This window comes from Leptopilina boulardi, unplaced genomic scaffold, assembly GCF_019393585.1.
Source record: "Leptopilina boulardi isolate dan_hultmark-lab unplaced genomic scaffold, ZJU_Lbou_2.1 LbouV2_330, whole genome shotgun sequence".
NCBI lineage: Eukaryota > Metazoa > Arthropoda > Insecta > Hymenoptera > Figitidae > Leptopilina > Leptopilina boulardi.
In genome coordinates this window covers 3,151,639-3,175,902 of record NW_026137897.1, presented here as the reverse complement: position 1 = coordinate 3,175,902, position 24,264 = coordinate 3,151,639, and the positions used below count along the sequence as shown (strand labels likewise).

Sequence of the window (24,264 nt, the reverse complement as noted above, 5' to 3'; positions counted from 1 at the left end):
GTACAAGGGCGCAGTAAGCCAAAGTGTATCATTTTTATCATTGTTATTATCTTCAGTATCTGAATCTTCACTACTCGATGACAATTCATCATTAGATTCAGAAGAACTTGAACTGAATTCGAAATCAGAAGAATTTGAAGAACTGATCCTTTGAGAATCTTCGTATAGTTTATTCTGCATATATAGTAAAGACTAATTTTTTAAATATTACAGGATATATAAATTTTACAGAGGGGTCATCCATAAATCACGTTCAGGGGGGTTGAGGGGTCGAAAAAGGTGGAAAATAAGGTCACGTGATTTATGGACGGCCCCTTATTGCAGATACTGATCAAGAAAATATTCAAATTTAATAATCTGAGAGACCCTCATAGAAAAAATTAATGGCGCTAGCTCGCAGCGCTAGAATCCATAAGCGACAAAATGTCTTCTAGCGCTTCCAGCTTAACGCCATTAAATTTTTCCACTAGAGTAATAATAATAAGTATTTATTTGATTGTAGCCAAAATAGGGATTATTTAAGTCGAACCTTTTTTAATTTATTAGAAAATTTTATATTCTCGTGCAGAAATTTTCAGACCTGGCCCGACCTGGTTAAAAAAGGAACCTGATGGGGCACGATCTGGTTTGCGCGTGGTAGACTGGGGCTAGACCGGAGCACGGTTTTAATTGATCTGAAGCAGGGCTTTTTCCCGGGGCCCCGACCGGGTTCTCTGTTTCATGTAGTGTTGGGGCTCTCCGACCCGGCCCCAGCCTGAGCCCGATCAAAATTTCTTCACGGTTTTTTTTAATTTGGTTAAAAAATGAAGTTATGTATTTAATTACGTAAAGAAACATAAGCAAATTATAAAAGTATTTGATAATATAATAATTGTTTTGGAAATAATTCGTAACAAAAACAATAACATACATCTTCGCTATCATCTTGTGTAGACAATATTTCAGTGTTTGATTCTTCACAATTAGTAGAAGAGAAATTTTCAAGAGAAGACTTGTCATCACTAAGGTTATACGATGATTCTGAATTTATGGAATGATTTAATTGGAAATTTTCTCGCAGGCTGTTCTGTATTATAAATAATAATTGGTTAAACTTTATAATTTTATTTTTAGGTTATATTTAATTAATTAATAATAATTTTTAATTAATTTCTGTGTTTAATTATTATAATTAAAATTTATTTAATAAAAAGGTTATATTTTATAACTATTTTTTAACATTACGAAGCGACATACATTGTTATTACTTTCAACTTCAATCGATGATGCTTTTGAATTTTCGCTTGATCTTTTAGAAGGTGAACGTTTTGATGAGTTATCATCATCAATTATTGTAGATTTCTTATAATTCAAGATAGATGACATGCGAATAGATGAACTATCTGATAAGTCAACATTATCGTCAGAAATTTTAGATTTCCCAGATTCAGAAATTGAAAATTTAGACGATGAAACATTTAATAAGGAAGAATGGTCATTCGAATTAATAGATTTCTGGTAATCAGAAGAAACTTCACTTCCAACAGATGAGCCATCTGATGATTGGATTTTATTATCATTTTGACTGCACGATAACTCAGATCTCAACGAGCTTACTGAATTTAATTTACGATATTTACAATTTTTTCCATGTTGTTTGTTTGAATTCTTATAACGCCGTTTCATTCTGTAATACATAAAATAAATATTCAAAAATCTATAAATTAATTTTTTGACGATTGAACAAAATGTTGAATTTTATTTTTATTAAAAAATTTGTATCGCCTAAGAAAGTAACATTTTTAAATTAAAACGGAACGCATGGAAGAATTTTTAAACTTCCTAAATATTAGACATATTTTATAATTTTAAAAAATTGTAATTTTTAAAAATTTGATGTAAAAGTTTTTTTTTTAGAAGTAAATTTTTTTATGTAAAAAAATGCATATTGAAAAACTATCAATAACTTTTTATGAATAATTTAAAAATAAATTTGTTCCTTACACCATCTTGTGAGAGAAAATTTAATTACACAAAATTATGTAAATAAAATAACTTGCTTGTAAATATATACAATTATTATATACGATTTTAGATAAAAATCCTTTTCATGTCTGCTAATTTATTATTTTTTAATTTTCAATCATTATTTTTAAACGTTAATACATTTTATAAAAATATTTGAAAATTATCGACTCAATGACAGATAAAATTTATTTTCAAAATTTCATTTGTTTCGTTGCCACGGAAATAGTTTAACCTTAGAAGTGATTAAACGAAAATCAAATGTACATAAATGTCAGCAAAAATGGGAGATAATTCCTTGAAACGACAATTGCTTATAGAAGGGGATGATAAGTATTTCTATATAATTACTGATACTGCAGTAATAGTAGATCCAAAAGTAAAAAGACTGATAGAAGGAGATGTCGTGAGCTTTGGATGGCCAGAAGGAGCAAAAGTCCCTATAATTTACAAAGGACGAATATTGAAATTTTCCAGTAAATATAATTACACTAATTTAAATTTTTTAATATTAATTATTTATTATTAATATATTATAGAATAATTAATGTAATTTTTGTCAGTTTACTTATTAGAAACATATTTTCTTTTATTCGAAGTATTCATTTTTCCTTTTCACTTAATTAAGTACCAAAGATTAAAAATAAAAAAATAGTTTAAAATTTAATTTTAATTAAATATTAATTATTATTAATAAATTATTTATTATAATTTATTATATTTCATGTTCCATTATTACATTCCTATTTATATTAATTTAATTAATTATTAATTTTATTAATTAATTTCTCTTAAATTAAAATTATTTATTTATTCAACATAAATTTACAATTTATAATTCTAAACTAACTAATTAATTTATTTCAATTATTTGGTACATATCTCGGTTTGTTGATTTTTTAGCGAAAGAATCGGATTTACAAGATCTGATAAAAAAGATAAAAAATCAAAGATCGAAGGAAAGGAATACGAGCAAAGAAAACAAGAAACGAAACTTGTCACAAGCAGGCAATTCCGAAACAAACAGTGAGAAAAAACGTTCCAAAAATACGTCAATCGCTGATGAAAATGCAAAAGACAGCAAAAAGGTTGTCGATTCGAAAACTAATGTGAGAAAAAATTTTAATCTTCATTTTTCTTGAACTTTCCAATGTAACTATTACAAGAAAAATGACTTTACAATATTTATAATAATTCACAGGACAAAATCCTAAGTCATAAACGGGAATCTAATGTTTTATGCGCTGCTGAACAATTTAAAATTTTGGAAAGAATATCAGAAACAGATATCAAGGATTTTTCTCAAGCAACTCTTCTCAAAGAAAAGTTTATGAAGATTCGTAATATTGCACTGTCACTTCTGGATGAAATTGATACTCTTGAAGAAGTAAGTTAAGAGATAATTTACTGTATAATTCCGAAGAGCAACTGATATTCCAGGATATCCTGTAGACATCCTATTCATATCCGGAAGTTAAGATATTTCTAGGATGTCCTCAGGATATCCTGAATATCCGGTTGCCTTAGGATTATGTCAAAATATAAAGAAAATGTTTTAATTGCAGTTAATCGTAATTAAAAACAATAATACGATTAAATTTTAAACTTTTACATTTATAGTAAAGTAAATTGTCTTAAATTTAGGATGTTGAACGAATGAATACTAAAGGAAATGATTCAAGAACATCGCATTTGCATTCCTTTTCAACAAAGAAATTAACTCCAGCTACATCAAATATTGAGATTGATTCACTGTTGAAAGATAAGGAAGAAAGCAACATTCAGCCTAGCATCGTTACTCAATCTTATGAATCTACATCTGATGAAGAAACTGACGAGGTTATAAAATGTTCCTAATTCGTTTACATTATTTATAATTAATTAACCAGAAATTGGAAAATTATTTTCTTCGAGTATTTTCCACGAAACGATTAGTATATTTTACAAATCTACTTTTTGTAAAAAAATATTTTTTCGAATGATAGAAATTATTTATTTCTAAATAAAAAATAATTTTCCAGAGTTCAAAAGATAAAGATACAGATTTTAAGGAAAAAGAGAAAAAAGAACATGAAAATAAGAACAATGTTGAAATGGAAAGTGATGGAAAGAATTATGAATCTGATGATGATCAAAAGATTCCAGCCGATCAAGAAGATAAAACGACACTTCTCTATCCTACACATATTCCTGGTTTTGTAAGATCCAAATAGCAGTTATTTTTATATTCAGGATATATTAGAGAAACAAATATGTTTTTTAATTTTGCTAATTACTGATTTTGGTTATTTTTTTTCACAAACATAAATTATCAAAAATACGAAACTATTAATTGATTTAAGTATTCTCAAATTTATACAACAATTTCAATTTAATCTTTTCGAAATTTTGAAAAAAAGGGATTAAAAAATTAAAATTAAAAAATTCTAAAATGTAATATAAACAACTTTTTATGATTTTACGGTTTTTGAAAATACGTTTAAATATATAAAATTATACGCGTTTATTGGAGATTTTATTATTTTTAAAAATGATCAAATACTTTCAACTTTTAGACGTGTGAATTGTATCCTGACTGCGACATTTATGTTGAAGAAGAATCACTTAAAAAGGTGAAAAAAGAGGCAAATAATCCTACAGGGTATGCTAGGTCCCTTTTGAGCTTAATTTTTAACCCTGATGCTCTTTCGTCGTGTTCGTTGCAAGGAAAGGGAAAATCAAAAAAACCTGGACTTAATTCAAGGGGTTTGGATGGTCTATTAAGTAAAAGCATTTAAACTTCTTTAAAACAATGAAATGAAATTAAATTAATTAAAATAAAAAATTAAATAATTAGTTTAATTGAAAATTAACTAAAAAAATTTTGTAAATTCATATTCAAAAAATGAGAATAAAAATAATAAAATAACCTAATCTTTTCAGCCGCGGTTCAGAAACGAATCAAAAATAAAATCAACTGGGAAAAAGTTTCAAATGCAACAATCAAGGCATCATTGAGATCAAGGCTTATCGAAGCAGCAAAAAAATCAAAAAGTGTTTAAATGTTATTCCAATCAAACTAATAGAAGTGAAATTTACTAAAATTGCAGATTATGCAATTATTTATCTAAACGTGTTTCAAAAAAAAAAATGGTGTTACTACTATTTTCTTTATTACCACTAGTAACAATTTTTTTTACTTATTCTGAGTACTTCATTTAAATACGTCGATGTAATTTAATTACATGTTTTCTAATAAATATTTTTCCATACACAAAGTGTTTCTTTAAAAACTATTTTTTTATTTTTTCAATGAATATAAAATTAAAACCATTTAAAAATTAATCAAAATATCAACGACAAAAATGAATATTAATTACAAATAAAATTATAAAAATAAATAAAAATTTTATATTCAAATTGTTCCAAAAAAACTGTTTAAAATATGACATTTTATTCTTTATAAAAAATTATTAAAAAAGATATTGCAAAAGTAAAAATTTTACTTTTAAAAATATCAGCGAAATATTTCCTTTGGATGCGGTGCACAGTAAAGGTGTTTGAACAAAAAATTCTTCGAAGGATTCCATCAAAAAGCAGCAGTCAGTTAAAAAATATTAAGGCACACTTGAAGTTAATATTTTTTATTCTTAATAATCGATGATTAAAGTAAAAACATCCTCAGAAAGCTTTAAATTTGACTCTACAATTTTTCTTGCAATTTCTATAGAATTCATGTAGAAATTCTATAGAATATTCTATAGAATCTCTATAGAATCTCTATAGAATGATTCCATAGAATTTCTATAGAATCATTCTATAGAAATTCTATAGAATTTTTTTGACTGGGTAATTTCATAAAATTCAAATAATAATCGAAGATTCGTAGAGTTTACGTCACAGAAATTAAAATTTAAAAACTGTTTTCGCGTGGAGAAAAATCATTTAAAAATTGATTACAATACATTGTTAATATTTATTTTTGTTTTATTTATTTGCCATTATGTAATTTTGTGAAAATGCTCTTAACCTGAACCTAGTTGAGTTTTACCGGCAAATTATGATCGTTAATCCCTTTTGATTTTTTATTGTTTGTTAAAGAAATTGAGACTTGCGAGTTCTTTGTTTTATTATTATTTTTTTATTCAGAATTTATTGAGAATTATTCTTATTGATGCTAACATTGACTCATCAGTGAGTCTGCCGCTCCTTAATTTGTTAAAAATGTAATAATTTTTGTTAAAGTAAATTAATTAAGACTCTTGTCGATCATAAATCCGAAGGTGAGAATAAAAATTATTAATTGTTTTTATAACTTCACAAATCATAAAAACATTATAAATTAATTAATTAAATCCAAAAGATGTTGTATTATTGTCCTTCATCTTCTGAAGCATCTCAATAAAGGATGGATAGTAGGTATTCAGAAACTGGATTCCCAGCACTAAATAAATATTAACGATGAATTGAGGGCCTAAGCTAAAAAATTCTTTAACAGTAAGCCAATAATCGACAATTATATCGCTAGTATAATATAAATTTTATAGTATATACTTTTAAAACAATATTTTATATACTTTTTATAACCCCTTTTACATCTGTTTGAAATTTTAGTATTTTGAACGAAAATAGAATTTCCATTTCATCAATTATCATTTGTTCGAATCTCTATTTGCATATGAATCGTTCATTGAAAGAATTTAAAAAATGACTAATTTTCAATTGTTCAAACAAAAAAATTCATCGCAGAAAAATATCGACGAAAATTTTGTAATTGATTAAAATTAAAATTGCAACAAATGATAATTTAATCATTATCACGGAGAAAAATTTCTTGGAACTTTTGCTTGGAATCCTGGGAAAAATTTATATTATTAATGGCAAGGTGGTGACAACTCGTCATTTTTAGCAAAATATAATTTTTAAAATACCATATTATATATATTGGTTTACAAATTTTCAGAAGTGCTTATAGTTGTAAATATATTAAAACATAGTATAACTTTGTATACTGCAAAACAAAATATCTTATCCTACATATCATGAAAACCAGTGCGGAATGGGAATTTTAATTTTGGTAGTGATAACTATAAGTTATCCTTTACTAGTTTTTAATGCCGTCAAGTAGAGCATCTTATACCGTGAGCATGGGAATTTTCGTGATGTTAGAAAGTACCGGCGTCTACACAATAATAGCTGTTAGTACCGTCGAGTAGAGCATCTTATACCGTGAGCAAGGGAATTTTTGTGATGTTAGAAAGTAGCGGTAGCTATCCAACACTACCTGTCAGTGCCATCAAGAAATCATCTTATACTTTGAGCATGGGAATTTTTGCTCTGTTTAGAAGGATATAAAACTATTTTTTCATATGTATATTAATACTTTTTGAAAATGACTTTATGCAGAGAGTTTAGTTATTTTTTAATGAGAAACTTATAATATTTGTATTAATTTCTTATTAAAAACTTTAATTTTACATATTATATTAATCATTTTTTAGGAATTAATATTATAAAAATATTAATTTTAATTAATATTTGTTCACTTCTAATTCTCAAAATATCAAAAACTCTAATAATTGATTATTATGGATTATATTATTCATAAATAATCTGAAACGACAATTTTAATAATATTAAATAGTTTTAATAAATGAAGTTTAAAATAAATAAGACATACAATTTTTATAAATTCTTTATATATTTCAAAAATATTTCGAAAACGAATTTCATGCACACCACATATAAAGTTAACAATATTCATACCCACCTTTTTGCAATATAATTTGATCCATCACATCCTCGAACCATAAAAGTAACAATACCTTCATTTAATCTTTTTGGAGTTAAACATTTCCATGTTTTTATACAATCATTTACTTCTTCATATGCTTGAAAATGATCATCATACCAAACATTATTACACATTTCCGTAACAAAACGTAATTTTCCTTGATCTAATGAACGTAAATGAACGATTCTTGTATTTCATTGCACGTAGATTTTGAAGTATTTTCAGATGAATCGCTGTTCTTGTCGGATTTTTTTGATTTTTTGGCCCTTGGATCTTCTCCGTATTTCGAAAATGATGGTCTTATAAGCTTCGGCAGTAAATAAAGAACCACTACATCTTGTTGCTTTGTAAAATGAAACAAAATTCTGATAAAAAAACAATATTATAAGCATAGGGAATTAATTTATTTATTTTGTATTTTAGAAAATGTACCTTCTGACAATTCTTCAATATTGTAAATTGACTCTTTGTCTTCATTACTTTTCAATTTGCTTCTTAGCAAAAGTGCAATTTCCTGGCGAATATCTTTCCAAATGTGGAACAAATTATTTCCCTTATTTGGAAAAATACAGTTGAATTCAATGTTTATCTGTTTATAAAGAAATTAAGTATTAGTATATATTAATAAAACCTATGTTACCAAAAATGTGTTAATAAGAAATGAAATTTACTTATCAAACTGAATTCAAATGATAATTATTCACCTCATAATGACTACAGTAAGGTGTTATTTTACTTGGCACCCTAAATTTAAAGATCATTAATATTTTCATAAATATTTATGGCGAACGAGATGACGCCTACACGGATGTGGACCAGTGACCTTAACCTACTAATACCTGGTACTTGCACTCTCGCTAATGTATATTACTCTTACGGATCCACACTGTCACTACACTTGCTCGTCCTTCTAAAGAGCACATACGAGAGCATGATGATTGCATATCCTTTTCAAGTTTAATATGAGTTCAAACAGAAGTAGAAAGCTCACTTTATTTTCAAATATATGAGCAAGGAAGATTTAACGTTATAAATATGAAAAATTTTAAATTACACGCATATCCATTTGATTTATAGGTTTAAATGTTTAAAATATGTTTAGAAACAATAATTTTTTCGTCGTGATCCATTTTCCTTTAGTGCTGAAATATTTAAAAAAAAACTAAATATTTTTCAATTAGAATTCATAGTTCAAAACGAGAAAACAGATGACGATTATTAAACCTTAAGATATGTTCATGTTTTTAATGATGAAATTAAAAAAAATAATTATTTTTAATTGTTATGAAATATTTTTAAGTAGAATAAATATGTAGCGTTTAGAAATAATAATATTAATAATTATTTCTACCGTTTAAGACAAGTTTTGTCCAATTATTTTTAATCTGTGAGTGTGCTATTAAAAAAATTAGAAATTCAAGAACATTTAGAGATAATTATATTGTTATATTATCCTTTTTTAAAGGCACATGATTTAATAATGTCTAAATTTACTCGTTTTTTCATCCGTAATATACTCATTCAAAAAAAATTGAAAATGGGCACAAAACAAAAAAAAACTATGAATTTCTGTTATTAAAAACAGAACATTGTCTAGAACAAACATTTAGTTTTAATTAAGGTTGGTCCTCGAACGTTCAAGATTAAAATTTATTTATTTACATTTCATGTGGGCAAAAGCATTTTAGTACAAAGTGTTTAACAAAAGATAATAATTACAACTAATATAACAAAAATAAAAAGTTCTTTATTTCACATGGTAATTTAATTGCTATTATTGACCATCATTTTTAACTTTTTAAGCTTAAAACAAACTTTCTCAAAGGTGTAATAAAAAAATCTAGATCTTTACCATCTTAAATAAAAAGATATTTCTAAGCATTCTATAGTAGGCACATAGATGTTAATAAGTGCTAGTAAATTAAGGCAATTTATCATGCCGTTCATAAGTTTATATAAGAACAATAAATAATTATATAAAAATCTTAAGAAAAGGGGTGGAATTTTAAAGAAATCTTCTAAGCTCAGTATAATTATGACTATTGTGATCGTATGCAACACTCAACCTCCAAGCTGCAAAGCGTTAAAATCGGTTTTGAATTATTTCAAATCTACCGAATTGTAACGTTTATTTTCTCTCAATAATTATTACCCTTAAGTTTAATCTCTAAACTTTCACTGTAACAACTAATGAACATTTCAAATTACTAAAATCGCTAAACTTTAACTAAATTAGATCTCAGATTCAATACAAAACAACTCAATATTTAGAACTTAAATTTACGTTAATTCAAATCTTAAAAAATAGAATACTAAGAGATATCAGAAAACAATAACCGACATAAATCAAAACGTTACAGTGCGACTTAACTTTTTACTCTTCTGGACGATCCAGGGTACGAAAGGGCGCCAGACAATTTTTGTGTCACCGGTATTGTCAACCGGACTAAACTATAATCTAAATCTCAAAACTTTTCTCAAATTTTATAACTAATCAAAATAGTAATTAAAATCGACCAATGAAGAATTATTAATTAAGTCTTTTGCACATGCCGGTGCTAGTCAGTTATGCAAGTCGTGGAGAGAGGGATGTGTTTTAGCAATAAGAGAGAGTTCATGGTAACAATAAATAATTCATATAAACAATAAATTAACAATAAAAGAACATTATTTTTTCAACAGAATTAACCTTTGACATTAAATTATCCCTAACAGCAACGGACATTTCAGAATATCCTGTGGACATCCTTTCTGTATCCGGAAATTTGTATATCTCTAGACTGTCTTCAGGATATTTATGGGTATCCCTGAGTTATTATATGGATATCCTATTTTCCAGGTATCCCTAGAACATCTGTAGAACATCTTGAATATTCGGATGCTGTTAGAGATCGTATTTAATTATGCAATCTGTAATTGAATGATGGCTGTAAGAAAGCGTTGAAAGCTAATATTCGATAGGTTAGTTTTGCATGACATTTAATTGTACTAAATGCTTTATCGTCTAATATACTCTTAAATCAGTAAGAAAATCTTGCATGGACAAAGTTTACGATAATTATAAACAATTTTTTATTACTATCAATGCTTTAATATCAATAGTTAATATTTAGCTCTAAAAGTGTAAGTGCTGTTTTGGCGGATATAGCTTTCTTACAGCTCACCCTTCAACTAATATTATTTTTACTGTATTTATTATTAACAATATAAAAGTGTTGAAACATTATTATAAATAACACAGGCACACAAAAAATAAAAAGTTGTTTGGCCGAGACACTACACTAGTCTATTTTCATGTATTTTTTCACGCTGAATCCGAATCCGAAGTCAGAATTATCAGATTGGCTCTTATTTTTGAGATAAACTCAAAAAACTGCTCAGAAAGAAAAATATAATCAAAAAGTTAAAAAAAATTTGAATGTCACTGCGATAGTGTAATTCCATGTATTTTTAGTCGCTGAATCCAAATCCAAAGTCAGAATTGTTAGATTCGCTCAAATTTTTGAGATAATTGCAAAAAAAACACAAGTAACAAAAAACTCAAAATACTCAAAATCAGTTTTATGGAATTATCTTCAAAATTTGAGCCAATCTGATAATTCTGACTTCGGATTCGGATTCAGCGTGAAAAAATACATGAAAATAGACTAGTGTAGTATCTCGGCCAAACAACTTTTTATTTTTTGTGTGCCTGTGTAATTATTGAAAATGACTTACTGCTATGCTCTGCATTGATGAATGGACTCATGACGGAAAAATGAGTTACCAAGTAGCACGTAATATTGCAGGAATATTACCCGGTAACATTACTGTAATATTACAGTGATACTGAAATGTCCGCATCATGGTATTATTACCGGATAATGTTACAGTAATATTACACGGTAATATTAAGGCATTATTAATGTAATATTACAGTAATATTATACCGTAATATTATGGTAATAATAGACGAGAATATTGCAGTAATATTAGAAAAATATTATTTCGCAAAAAAAATGTATTCAACCGGGGAATCGAACCCCGAACTCAAGGCACACAAGTCCAGAGTTTTACCAACAAGCCACACTGATTTACAATATATTCATTATTGTGATGCTTTATGAGTAACTGAATTCAATCTGTAATATTACTGTAACATTACTGTAATATTACAGTAATATTACGTTCTACACAGAAAAAACCTGAACTCAAAATGATAGCGTATGCTACTCATTTTGATATGCAGCAAAAATGAGTCAGGTTGGTGGCGTCACTGTCTATGTCGTTTAGCATTGACTCATTTTTGCTGCATATCAAAATGAGACTAAGTTTTTTCTGTGTATAGTTGGGTTATTGTGAACTAATTTGAATTTAAGATACTAAAGATACTAATTTTATAATAATTAAACTATAGCATTATTTAATTTAATATAAACAAAACTTTATTAATATGACTGTAACCACACTATTTCATGAAACTGTAATTTACAATACATACCTAGTTGAAAACTAAACATGTTGACTCGATGGCGGTTAGATGGCAAGAGAGAGAAAAAAGTTTAAAAAATTAAATTTTAATTCATACTAAAATTTGACACTAGATGACGCAACGATTTTCTTTAATCTTAACTAATCAGAATTCTGAATTAAATATCTGCCAACTTAACACTTAACTAAATTTATACAAAATTTCTTAAAAATGGAGCGCCAGTATTTCAACTGGACTTGTGTTAAGTGTAGAAAATTCTCAAAAATGCGATAAACATTAAATCGTTATTCATAGCAAAATTCAAAAGTTTCGATACAGATTGGTGCTATGGTGACGCTAATCACAAAAAAAAACGTTACACAATATGGACTTGGTAGTATAAGGTGATCTTGGAAAGATTGCAAACATCACGCACTGATAACTCTCTATCCGATAAGTAGCTTACAAACCAATACTGTAAATGACGAGAAAAATCAATCTCTCTAAGCCCATAGTTACAAGAAGAAAATTGGTACATTTGTTCCCAGAATAATCTATACTATAACGATAAATTAGAAACTTAAGCTAGTGACAAAGTTAGATTAATTTTTGGTAGATTCAATTATGACGACCAATAAAAATTCGCACCTTGAAGGGTTAATTTTTTAAATTGCAGAAAAACAATTTTTTTAGAAAACCTCATACAACTTGGGTGTTCTGAACTTGAATTGATTGGATTCATCTCAAAGTACATAAGATTTTTTTTGCTATTCTTTTATTTGGATTAGTTTAACAATTAATCAAAATTAGATGTACAAAGTAGCTAACCATACTTACAATTTGCCATATCATTCATATCAAATAAATAAATTACAAAGAAAAATGATTATACCGACAACTTATTTCAATTATTATTAAATAACAGGGTGTCGATTATGTAATTATGTCAAAATCAAATTAATTTTAACGTCAATGTCAAATTTAATTCAACAAATTCATTGTTTTATTTAACTTAGACGTTAAATTAAAATTTAATTTTTTATTTCAATTTAACGTCGCATTCAAATTTATTTTTTGATAGCAATTTGATGTATTGAAATCAAAAAATAAATTTGACTTTATGACGTCAAAGTCAAATCAAATTACATAATCGACTCCCAGGATACAAATTATTTTTCTTTAGCTTAAATTTTAATTTTTTGACATTTGAACATAAAAAAAATATTTAAATAATTCATTTATTGTCTTTCAAAGCGGCAATGGTGAGTAGTTATTTTATATAAATAACCAGATCTCTCGTTACAATAGCAACTTTCTACTCCTACACAGGGTAGGGAAGAAGGGGATTTCCCTTTTTGCCTTGTGTTGTCTGTACTTTTATATATATATATATATATATATATATATATATATAATCTACTCGTGACATATTTGTTCGATATAGTATATTGTGTGCACACTATTCATATATAACATAACGACATGAATGCTTTCCTGCTACAATTGGACACGTGAACAACGTATACATTGCGCACAGTTAATAGATAAACAAAAACTTACTATGGACAGGTAATATAACCTCGTCATTGATTTTGCTTATTGTTTTAAATTTAAAAATTAAAATATTTTCTCAATATTTACTATATGGTAAAATATTGATTCCTCAATGGAAAAAAAAATTTACTTAGAATCAATAACATTAATTTACAATGATATTGCACCTTGGCATCACAGAAAATTATAAGGTATTAAAATAAGCTGCAACGCTTATTATTTTAATTCAATGTTGCTTATTTTAATCCATTTTGGTACTAAAATAAGCAACATTGAATTAAAATAATAAGCATTGCAGCTAATTTTAATATCTTATAATTTTCTGTGATTTGATTGACTTTTTTTATGTAAAATTTGGCGCTTAATCCGCGAATATGAAGATAGAAAGTAAAAGAATTTGTGAGATACAAATAAATTTCACTTCTTTAAGTCTCGAAACATCTACATATATCAGGAGGAAATTAAACAATGAGATGCAAACAATCATTACAAGTTTTGAGGTAGCGAATTCAAAGTTAGATTATGAAAATTCAAAATGGCGCATCCAATATGTCGGAATATTTGAAAGATGCTCCGATATATATATATATATATATATATGGGAAAATCCACGAAACTTTTAACTTTTACGACACCTGAATCAAACACTTAAAAGCCTATATTATTTTTAATTAAAACTTAATATATAATTTTTTCTTGCTAAATTATATACAAAGTAACATTTCTGTACAATATTAGAAGAAAATATTAATTTGTCAATTAGTTTTATAAGTTAAAAAGTGAAAAAACACTGAAATTTCATGTGAAACCGTCAGAAAAGTTTACATTCTTAACGACTTTTCTTTTGTGGCGTGTAAAATATCGCTTCAGCTGCAAAGGAAATATCTAACAGGCATATTTTGTCAAAATTTTTTCACTCTCTCATTAGTGTGCCCTCAATGTTAATAAAGATATGAAGGGTTGATTGAGTGACGCCACTTTTTAAGACAATTTAATTAAACATCTTCTTAAGGAAATATCTTGTGCGGCGTTCAATAAAAGTAAAAGTTCAATGGATTTTTGAATAGAGAATGAAAAAACGAAAATTTTAAGACCTTCTTCATTGATGTGCCTCTAAATGTACTTCTGTAGGAGCAATTAGAAGATGATAATAAAAATCGTGATTTCATTTAAATTTATACATTTTTGAAAGGCACAACTGCATTTTTGCTTTAAACAGGTCAATCTATGGTGTGATCGAAACATTTTCATAAATATATTTGAACACAAAAATGCCGCTTAAGTATTTTGAGTGAAACAAATTTTATTAAGTTAAGAATATGCTGAAAACACTTTTTTGGAGTCTTTACCCCCTCTTTTCTCAAAATCCTGACGTGATAAGCAAATTTGGGTGCCAGAATCGTGTTCAGAGGACGAAAATACTTTGGAAACCACTCCGATATCAAAAATAAAAAAAGTTGAATTTTTCAATTTTATAATTATGTAATTTATTAACATTAAAGAGTTTAAAGAGTTAAACATTGACAGCGTGAGCTAAAAATGAATCACGCATATGAATTTGTAGTGCTAAAATGTACTTAAACGTGTATACAAAGTGACATCAATGTGCCTGCAAATTAAAAAAAGAAATTTTCTTTTCTTGAAAGTTAAAAGTTTCGTGGATTTGCCCATATATATATATATATATATATATATATATATATATATATATATATATATATATATATATATATATATATATATATATATATATATATTAATTAATAAATAAATAATGTAACGGTAACTTAATTACAATGATGAATAACAATTTATCTTGTTTTCTGTTCAGGAAAGTATTTTGTTGTTTGAACCAATTTCCAGAATGGATGAAATGTTTACGTTCGCAGAATACATAATGGCGAAGGAAAGTTTCTATATATCGAAAACCATTTTCTCCAAGTTGTCTTCCGGTCAAGTTGCCCGATACGTAAATAAAAGTACAGTGATGGAAAGGGAAATAGGAGCAATAGAATAGAAGAAAAAGTTGTCGATTAGGGAGATAGAAATAAGTAAATAAAAAAAAATAAATAAAACGTCTTCTCATTTAAAGAATCTCACTTGACAAGGTCGAGAAATGGCCTAGCCCCAGGAATTATTGTGGTTTAATATACACGAAAGCTGTGCACTGTGCATACTCTATATTTACTACAAATAAACCTCGATACTAACACTTTAGTGATCCTATTAATTGCTTTTCCACGTGGGTCATTCTAATACCTGAAGCGAATCCCTTGCGGATTCGGAAAACCGTATTTAAATCGAATACTGTTTGAATTTCGTTAACTGTGATTAAAAGTTAAATTTTGCAGCTAATCTATGAAATATGATTAAAAAAAACAATTTATAGGGGAATAGTGTCAGGGTTGGACACAGTTTTGGTTTTTTGTTTATAAATATTTTGTTTAGATAAATTCAGTCAATTGTGTTATATGGGTGGAAAGATCTACAAAAGAGGAACACTTTTGCTGTGGACCGTAAATTGATTGGTCCAAAATTAAAAAAGTTATAAACATTAAAAAAAAAAATCTAGTCAGGGTTGGACTTTTCAGTCAGGGTTGGATACTTTTTGAAAATCGAAACGCATTATTGGTAAAAACGTAAAATAACATTTGTAATGTTTTTTATTCTTATTTTTTCATGTTTATCTTTACTTATTGTTTACAAATTGTAAAGCTTCATGGGTTTAAAAAAGGAATGAATTCAAATTACAAAAAATAACGATTTATTGTTCCCAATAACTCAATGAAATGATAAACAAAATTTATACAATTTAAGTATTATTTTTCTAATATCTTTGGCACAATTTTGCACTGAAATATCAATAAAATAAAATTTATTTATAAATTGTGCCAAATTCATAATTAATATGGGTGTAATCAATAATAATAATAATTAATATGTAACCCTAACTGTATAAAGTGTCCAACCCTAACTAGAAGCATCATTTTCGAATTGTGCTAACCATAACCAGACATGTGTCGCGATTCGATTTTTCACATTTTTTCTTCTTAAATTACGTACCCCACAATACATTCTATAAGCTTACCTTGCCGAATTCTTGCTTTTTTAACACATTTTTTAGGTTTATTCACAAGTCAAACAAAACTTTTTTTGTCTCTTCGATTGCACCGAAGTCACAGGAGACGCTACTTTTGATTCTCCAAAAATGTAATGCCACAAAAAGTTAGGTTACACTACTAGAAGATTCGTCACGTACGCACACAGGTGGCGCTAGTGTTCTTATTTAAAAAAAACCAAGTGTCCAACCCTGACACTATTCCCCTACTTATAAATTATTGTTAGTTTCATTAAATTGTGCAAGATTTGAGTTAAATTTAGCTCTAATTAAATAATTAATTTACTAATTGATATAAATTATGATTAGTTTAATTAAATTATACAAGAATTCAGTTATTATAGGCTCTAATTAATTAGGAAATTAATTAATTGATTAGAGCTGAATTTAACTCAATTTGTGCATAATTTAACTAAACAAATCATAATTTATCAGTATCAATGTTTTTTCATCCATATTTCATGGGAAAAAGATTTTTTTTCCTCTTTAATAAGTACTATTGTAAAACACAGGTAAAACAAAATAGATCATAGACTTTATAATTTATTTTAGTTGATCGTCGATCAAAATATTAACAATATATAATTATTTAAAATCAAATTTCTTACAACAAATCATAAACACACAATTTTAAATAAATTAATTAATTTTACTGCGACTTGTTAATTGTTGCATAATTACCTAATGGAATTTAATGTAAAAATATCATAATATTCTTATATTTACAGTTTTGATGATTCGTCAGTGGAAAGCTGTTCTGCTGTTTCAGCAGATATTGACATCACATCCCTTGAAGAGGCAAGAACAGTTATAGCTGCTCTTAAAGCAAGGCAGAAGGAACAAGCATCAGCACAAGCTTACCAGACATTTCACTGGCGAAAAACTTTAAAATTGCAAGTGAGTTCAAATTTATGTAATAATTAACTTTTATTAATTAATGAATTCTTTATTACAATTTTATAATATTTTATATTTCACTCGCTTTTGAATCCGACATTGATCAAAAAGAAACAAGATAAAAATTTGAACTAAAGTCACCAACGTTGAAAAAGAAAAAAACTTTTCGGTTTCACTCCGCATTGACTATAACGCCACCAAAGTTGCTATCTCCATTATCTGCTAGGGCATGCTTTGTCTTAGCCTTATTGACAAGATCCTAAAGAGTCTTAAGTCCGTCCTTAATGGTCACGTTGATATTCTTCTGAACTTCGCAAGACTTTACCATCTTGGCGATTTTCCCTTCGATACTCTGAAAATACTCAGCTTCCTCCTGTCTAATTGTAAGCTTCAAAAACACTTCTCTAGTTCTTCTTCGATTGTCTCGTTGTCTAGGTCAGACTGAATCAAACTTCTTCCGCTGCTGACAGTTGAAACGCTTTCTCTTTTACTTCCAAGTCTTTCCAAACGGACCTGGGGAATCTTAAGTAATTGGGTGCCCCCATGGTCCATCCTCCTTGTGGCATTGAATGCTGCAGCACCCAAGGTGTTCAATACTGCAGCACTGTTGTTACTGGATTTCGACGCTGGGAAGCCAACTTGCTTACTTCCAGCAGCGCCGAGTCTACTATAGTAGATGTAATTTCTTAAGCATCCGACCCAATTCTAGTTACAAAACATTTGCATTAAACCATTCCATCAGCAAAAAGAAGGTTTTATTTAACTTTACTTACTTATATGAACAATTATAAACATAGTTTTTTCATTGCAGGAAGAGAAGGTGGCCCGATTAAGGAGAGAAAAGGGGGATTTATTGCGATATATTTCCTCGCAGCTTCTTCTATTCGAATCACGCCTTTGTCGAAAGCAGAAAGAAATTGAAGCAAATTTAGCGCAAAGGGAAGCGATTATTTTAAAACAGCAAAGAGTCATTCGGCAATTACAAAGTAGATTATCTGAAAGAACAACTGATATCAGAGGTTCACCACCATGTGATGCTTTAGATCGTTTAGACAGTTTAGGAGACAGCGATAGTGCTGTCGTCTTAGAAGAAACGACTGATGATCCAACAACACCTAGGTAAGTTTTTCAAATTAAATATTTATTACATTTTACCCCATTTCAATTTTCAAATTTAAAACTATCGTTTTCATTTTCAAGATCTTCATACGAAACGTAAATTTTTACAAGTTAATAAGTTTGCATTATTTTTTTTTAGATTCCGATCGAACATAACTGACGTGACAGTTATTCGATCAGTATCCGATGCAGTCGAACCATCAAGTAAATACTTATCAATGAGACGAGTCAATGGTTACCTTAGAAGGCCAGAAATTTTAGAAACAGTTTATTCTGTGGAAGAAGATGGTGATCAGGATCCAGGAGAAAACCCTGAAAACACAGAATGTGTTGAAAGAAGGGCGAAAGGTCTTGGTTCTGGGAAAGGTCGTCTTCAAGATTTGTATGGTAGTTTTGAGCGTCTTGCTCAAGAAGCAGAGTCCCCACCCCATGAGAGACCTAGGGATGAAAGTCAGCAAGCTCAGGTGGGTAGTGTTCTTTATTTTCTAAATTCTACGCAGAAAATAAGGAAAATTTTATTACTACTGCAGGGATAAAAAAAATTCATTCAGAATTATTTGTCTAAATCATAAAATATATAATTGAAAACTCGTTCAATCCGATCCTTGGAAGCTTGGAATAAATTTAAATGATAACTTGAACTATAACTTGAATTTGAATTGGTTACTGGAATTTGAAGATAAAACTTGGAAGAATTTGAATATCTTGAAACGAATTTGAATAACTGAGTAAGAACTAGAAAAAGAATTTTTTTTCCTTTACGGGGGAAGTGGAAAATTTGCATAACTCTTGGTATCCAAGGTAGATGCCTGGAGCCCGTGCTCCGACGTTATGTGGAGATGACCGTTTTTGTTCTTGTCGACCCACTAAAAACCACACCCTTTGGCTAGACTAATCCTTACACTACCGAACTATCGTCAAGCTTTAAATTTCCTAGGTGAAGAGCCCTGGAATTCCCCTTTCTGGCCTATTTGTTCTTGCAAGAGCTTCCTTCGCTTTCTCAAGGGCAGATCGGAAGACTCTGCTTATCAGCAAACTTGTGGTTGCATAAGAAGCAGTCTGCGAACTTATAATTATGCTTCACCACATTTAAAACACGTAGCCGATTTGTTCGCCGCCTTACAAACCCCTGGATTCGCCTGCGATTCTAATAAGCAGATCTCCTTTTTTGGTAGGCCTTACACCTACTACTCTCGTGTGGCTCATTTCTGAATTTACCTCCTTGTGAAGTTTGATCAGAACATCAGAATAAGACTTCCCATCAGCAATTCGGACGATTATGGTCGATCCTCTTATCTCCTTTTTTTTCTTTTCTCTGACTCTTTTGCTTTGGAATTTTCTCCGCTTTCGTGGAAGACAGATTCTCCTTAATTTTCTTGGAAGTTTCAGTATGTGTCTCATCAGAACTTCCGTAGCTTCTTCCCCTTTTCCCGGTCTCACTGAAAATATGTCTCAAATGTCGCCTTAAATGACGCTCTCGTCTTTTCTTCCTCTTTTTGCGGTTGTCCTCTGCGTTACCGAGAGTCGTTCCTAAGTCATTATCCGACCCATCATAGCCTTTGCTTCACTTAGGAAAGGCTGGATGATTTTGAGACCATTCTTCACCGTCCTATTTACATTTCTCTGAATGTCGTAAGACTTCAGCATCTTTTCAACCTCCTTCTCAATCTTAATGATAAAACCTTTTTGCCTCCTTTTTTCTAAGCTACAGATAGGCTTCTCGATCCTCGAGGATCGCCTCCTCATCCCCCTCAGAATGAATCGAGCTGAAGACGGACTTTCCGCTATTGGCACTCGACACACTCAGAAGGCTCGACGCGCTGTCTCTCCTACTTTTACTTCACACTTTAGACGGAATCAAACTTCTTCATTGCAAATTTAGGGGCTAATATTTTTTTTTTAGAGCGGGAGGTAGGAAAATATCAATGATTGGATATATTGAAAAAGAAAATAAGAAAACATGTCATTGGGTCCTTCAGGCCCAGCTCTTGAAAGGGATGACTTTGTATGGGCATATCTTAAGATAAGAGTGTCTTGAAAAAGTGAAGGGGTCTAAAATTCAAGCTATTTCTAATAGACGGAGCCAAGATTTACTTTTTGAACGAATTTTCAAAATTACAAAAATTCTTAAAATTATTTATGAAATACATAATTTTTTATGATTATTTAATTATTTAACATTGAAAAATTTAAAATTTGCACACACAGTAATAATTTGAAAAATATATTATGTTTTTTTCTATTTCATATACACATTTGACTGCATCTAAAAAGAGGGTGCTATCGACCAAAAAATCGAATTTTTACTTTTTTGTTGATTCTAATTAAAAAAACATTAGACAAGTGTGCGTGTAACTCACCTTAAAACCTAGGGGTTAAAGTAACTTAATTTCGTATAAAAACACACTTGTATAAGAAATATAAGCTTTGTACCTATTTCGTGTAATCGATAAGATGAGGAATCAAAAAATTATATAATAATAAAATGCTTGGTCTGTCCTTCTGTCTTAACTTGAAGTTGGCCTTTTCTGATTTCAAGTGTTTTTTTGAATAATAATCTTATGACGTGTCAAATTTTGACAATTCTTTTTCTCATTTTTGCCAAAGTTGTATAATTGTGTTTCCAAATTTCGGAATAAGTTTCTTTAAAATTCCGAATTCGAAAATTCAATTCACGAAGCTGAAGTACACAACGTTTACCAACGAAATTTTTTTTAAACTTGTATATTGATTCAAAAATTGTATACAAATACAAAAAATTTATGATGAGAAAAAAGATGCGCCAGGAAATTTCGTACAAGATAGTAATTTGAAAAAATTTATTTTTAAGGTACCAGGGGCCAACGAATACCTATTAAATATTAATTATAAAAACACAGGCCTCGAATCAACTTAAAGACACAAAAAGTCGTTTTAGTCGATTTATATTCCAAAAAAAAGTGGATTTGTTTTTTATTTTAACAAAAATATTTTACTAATTTTTAAATAAAAAATATTTTTTTTTTAATAATAATCCTTTTCGAAGGGTTAAAGTTAAAATTTTTAGAAATAATTAAAATTCAAAAGACATTGTTAATTTTCAAACAATTATTAAATTTTACAGAACTAACAATAATTTATCAAACAATTTTTGGAAAACATTTTTTAAATTTAATTGAATTTTCAGAGATTTAAAATTGAGATTTTTGAAATTAATTGAAACTTTAAGTGTTTTGTAATTAAAATTTTAGATGATTTCACTAAAAATTTATTAGAAAATGCGGACAAAATACAATAATTTGAAAATCATTTTTAATTGAAAAATGGTTTCAGATAGTTGAATTATCAAAGTATATTATTAAAATAGTTAAAAATAATTGAATTTCCTTAAAGTTGTAATTGAAATTATTAAATTAAAAAAAAAAAATTTTTGATGGAAAATTTTAGAAATAATTAAATTTTAGATGCTTTTAAATTCAAATTATTGAAAATTCAATTAATTTTGAATTCAAATTTTTGAGAAATAATTGAATTTTAATTGAAATTTTGGATAATAATTCAATTTTAGTTGATTTTTGATTGAAAATTTTAATAATAAATAATTTTGAGTTGAAATTTTTGAGAATAATTGAATTTTAGTTGATTTTTAATTGAAAATTTTGAAAATAATTGAATTTTCATTGATTTTGACTTGAAATTTTGGGAAATAATTGAATTTTAATTGAAATTTTGATTGAAAATTTTGATAATAATTGAATTTTTGCTGATTTTTAATTGAAATTTTTTTCGCTTAATTAAGCGAATGACTTTTTCAACGATTTAAACCTCTTCGATTCCAATGATAATGCATTTGTTTCGAGTTTGCGCACATCAATATTAAAACTATAATAATATACTCTATGTACTATACACTATCACTGTATCTCTATAGGGCTATAAGCCCGTTGGTTCATTAAATAAATAAATAAATAATTCAATTTTATTTGATTTTGAATTGATTTATGATATTGAATTAAAATTGTTTGGTAATTTTATTTAATATTTTTTTAAAATTATAAACAATTGTTAAATTTTATAAAAATTTTAATTGAAAAATAATTTGAAATAATTGAATTTGTAATGAATTTCATTAAAATTATTAAAAATAATTAATTTAGTGAAGAATTTTAGTTAAAAATTTGTTAAATAATTGAAATAAAGAAGATCTGAAGAAGATTTGCATTTTATACTAAAAAAAATATATATTTTATTTAAAAAACTTTTTTAAAAATGTAAAAAAAAGTCGGAATAGTCGCATTTTATTAAAATAAGGCAAAAAAAGTCGTATTTTTGAAAAAAAGTCGGAAATAGTCGAAAAAGTCGTATAACCCGAGGCCTGGTTTCAGATAGTTGAATTTTCAAAGAATATTATTAAAATAGTTAAAAATAATTGAATTTCCTTAGAGTTATAATTGAAATTATTAAATTTCAAAAAAAAAATTTTCGATGGAAAATTTTAGAAATAATTAAATTTTAGATGCTTTTAAATTCAAATTATTGAAAATTCAATTAATTTTGAATTCAAATTTTTGAGAATAATGAAATTTTATTTGATTTTAAATTTGGAAAATAATTGAATTTCAGTTCATTTTGAATTTAAAATTTTGGGAAATAATTGAATTTTAATTGAAATTTTGGATAATAATTTAATTTAAGTTCATTTTTATTTGAAAATTTGGTTAATTAATTTTGAATAGAAATTTTAGAAAATAATTAAATTTTATTTCATTTTAAATTGAAAACTTGGTAAATAATTAAATTTTAAATTGAAAATTTTGGATAATTATTGAATTTTAATTAATTTTGAATTGAAATTTTTAAAAAATAATTCAATTTTATTGTGATATGTTTTTTTAAATTATAAACAATTGTTAAATTTCAAAAAAAAAATTAATTGAAAAATAATTTTGATATAATTGAATTTGTGATGTATTTCATTAAAATTATTAAAAATAATTAATTTAGTGAAGAATCATTTTAGTTCAAAATTTGTTAAATAATTGAATTGAAGAAGATCTGAAGAAGATCTACATTTTATACTAAAAAAATGTATTTTATTTACATTTTTTTCAAATTTAAAAAAAAATGTCGCATTTTATTAAAATAAGTCGATAAAAGTCGTATTTTGAAAAAAGTCAGGAAAAGTCGTATAATCCGAGGCCTGTAAACATATAATATAAACAATTACATACTCAATTTGGCGCGCGTTTAACTTTGCTAGTTATTAATAAAATAATAGTAGTTAATAGAATTGTTAATGTAATTGTTTTAAATAATTTTATAAATTTGAATCTCTTAAAATTCTATTAAATGAGAATTATTGTGAATTAA

The 24,264-nt window shown here is 27.4% G+C and overlaps 2 protein-coding genes across 2 annotated transcripts in view; both read left to right on the top strand.

Annotated features, from left to right (window-relative positions):
* The window catches only part of LOC127285333 (uncharacterized), a 75,826-nt gene that overhangs the window by 49,093 nt on the left and 2,469 nt on the right, over positions 1-24,264 (top strand). Inside the window, exons 2-4 of the mRNA XM_051311295.1 lie at positions 17,628-17,796; positions 18,608-18,915; positions 19,055-19,379. Coding sequence (XP_051167252.1) covers positions 17,628-17,796; positions 18,608-18,915; positions 19,055-19,379 — 802 coding nt within the window. The remainder of the gene's footprint in view (positions 1-17,627; positions 17,797-18,607; positions 18,916-19,054; positions 19,380-24,264) is intronic.
* On the top strand, positions 2,167-5,254 carry LOC127285332 (glutamic acid-rich protein-like). The gene is made up of 7 exons (XM_051311294.1): positions 2,167-2,480; positions 2,908-3,113; positions 3,206-3,391; positions 3,649-3,843; positions 4,026-4,202; positions 4,560-4,767; positions 4,927-5,254. Exons 1-7 carry the CDS (start codon positions 2,276-2,278, stop codon positions 5,043-5,045), a joined length of 1,296 nt encoding a protein of 431 aa, XP_051167251.1. The 5' UTR covers positions 2,167-2,275; the 3' UTR covers positions 5,046-5,254.

Excerpts from the sequence above, each read along its gene's own strand:
- LOC127285332 (XM_051311294.1), top strand. The coding sequence starts at position 2,276 with ATGTCAGCAAAAATGGGAGATAATTCCTTGAAACGACAATTGCTTATA. Across the intron at positions 2,481-2,907 it reads ACGAATATTGAAATTTTCCA|CGAAAGAATCGGATTTACAA; the intron begins GTAAATATAATT and ends TTGATTTTTTAG. Across the intron at positions 4,203-4,559 it reads CTACACATATTCCTGGTTTT|ACGTGTGAATTGTATCCTGA; the intron begins GTAAGATCCAAA and ends TTCAACTTTTAG.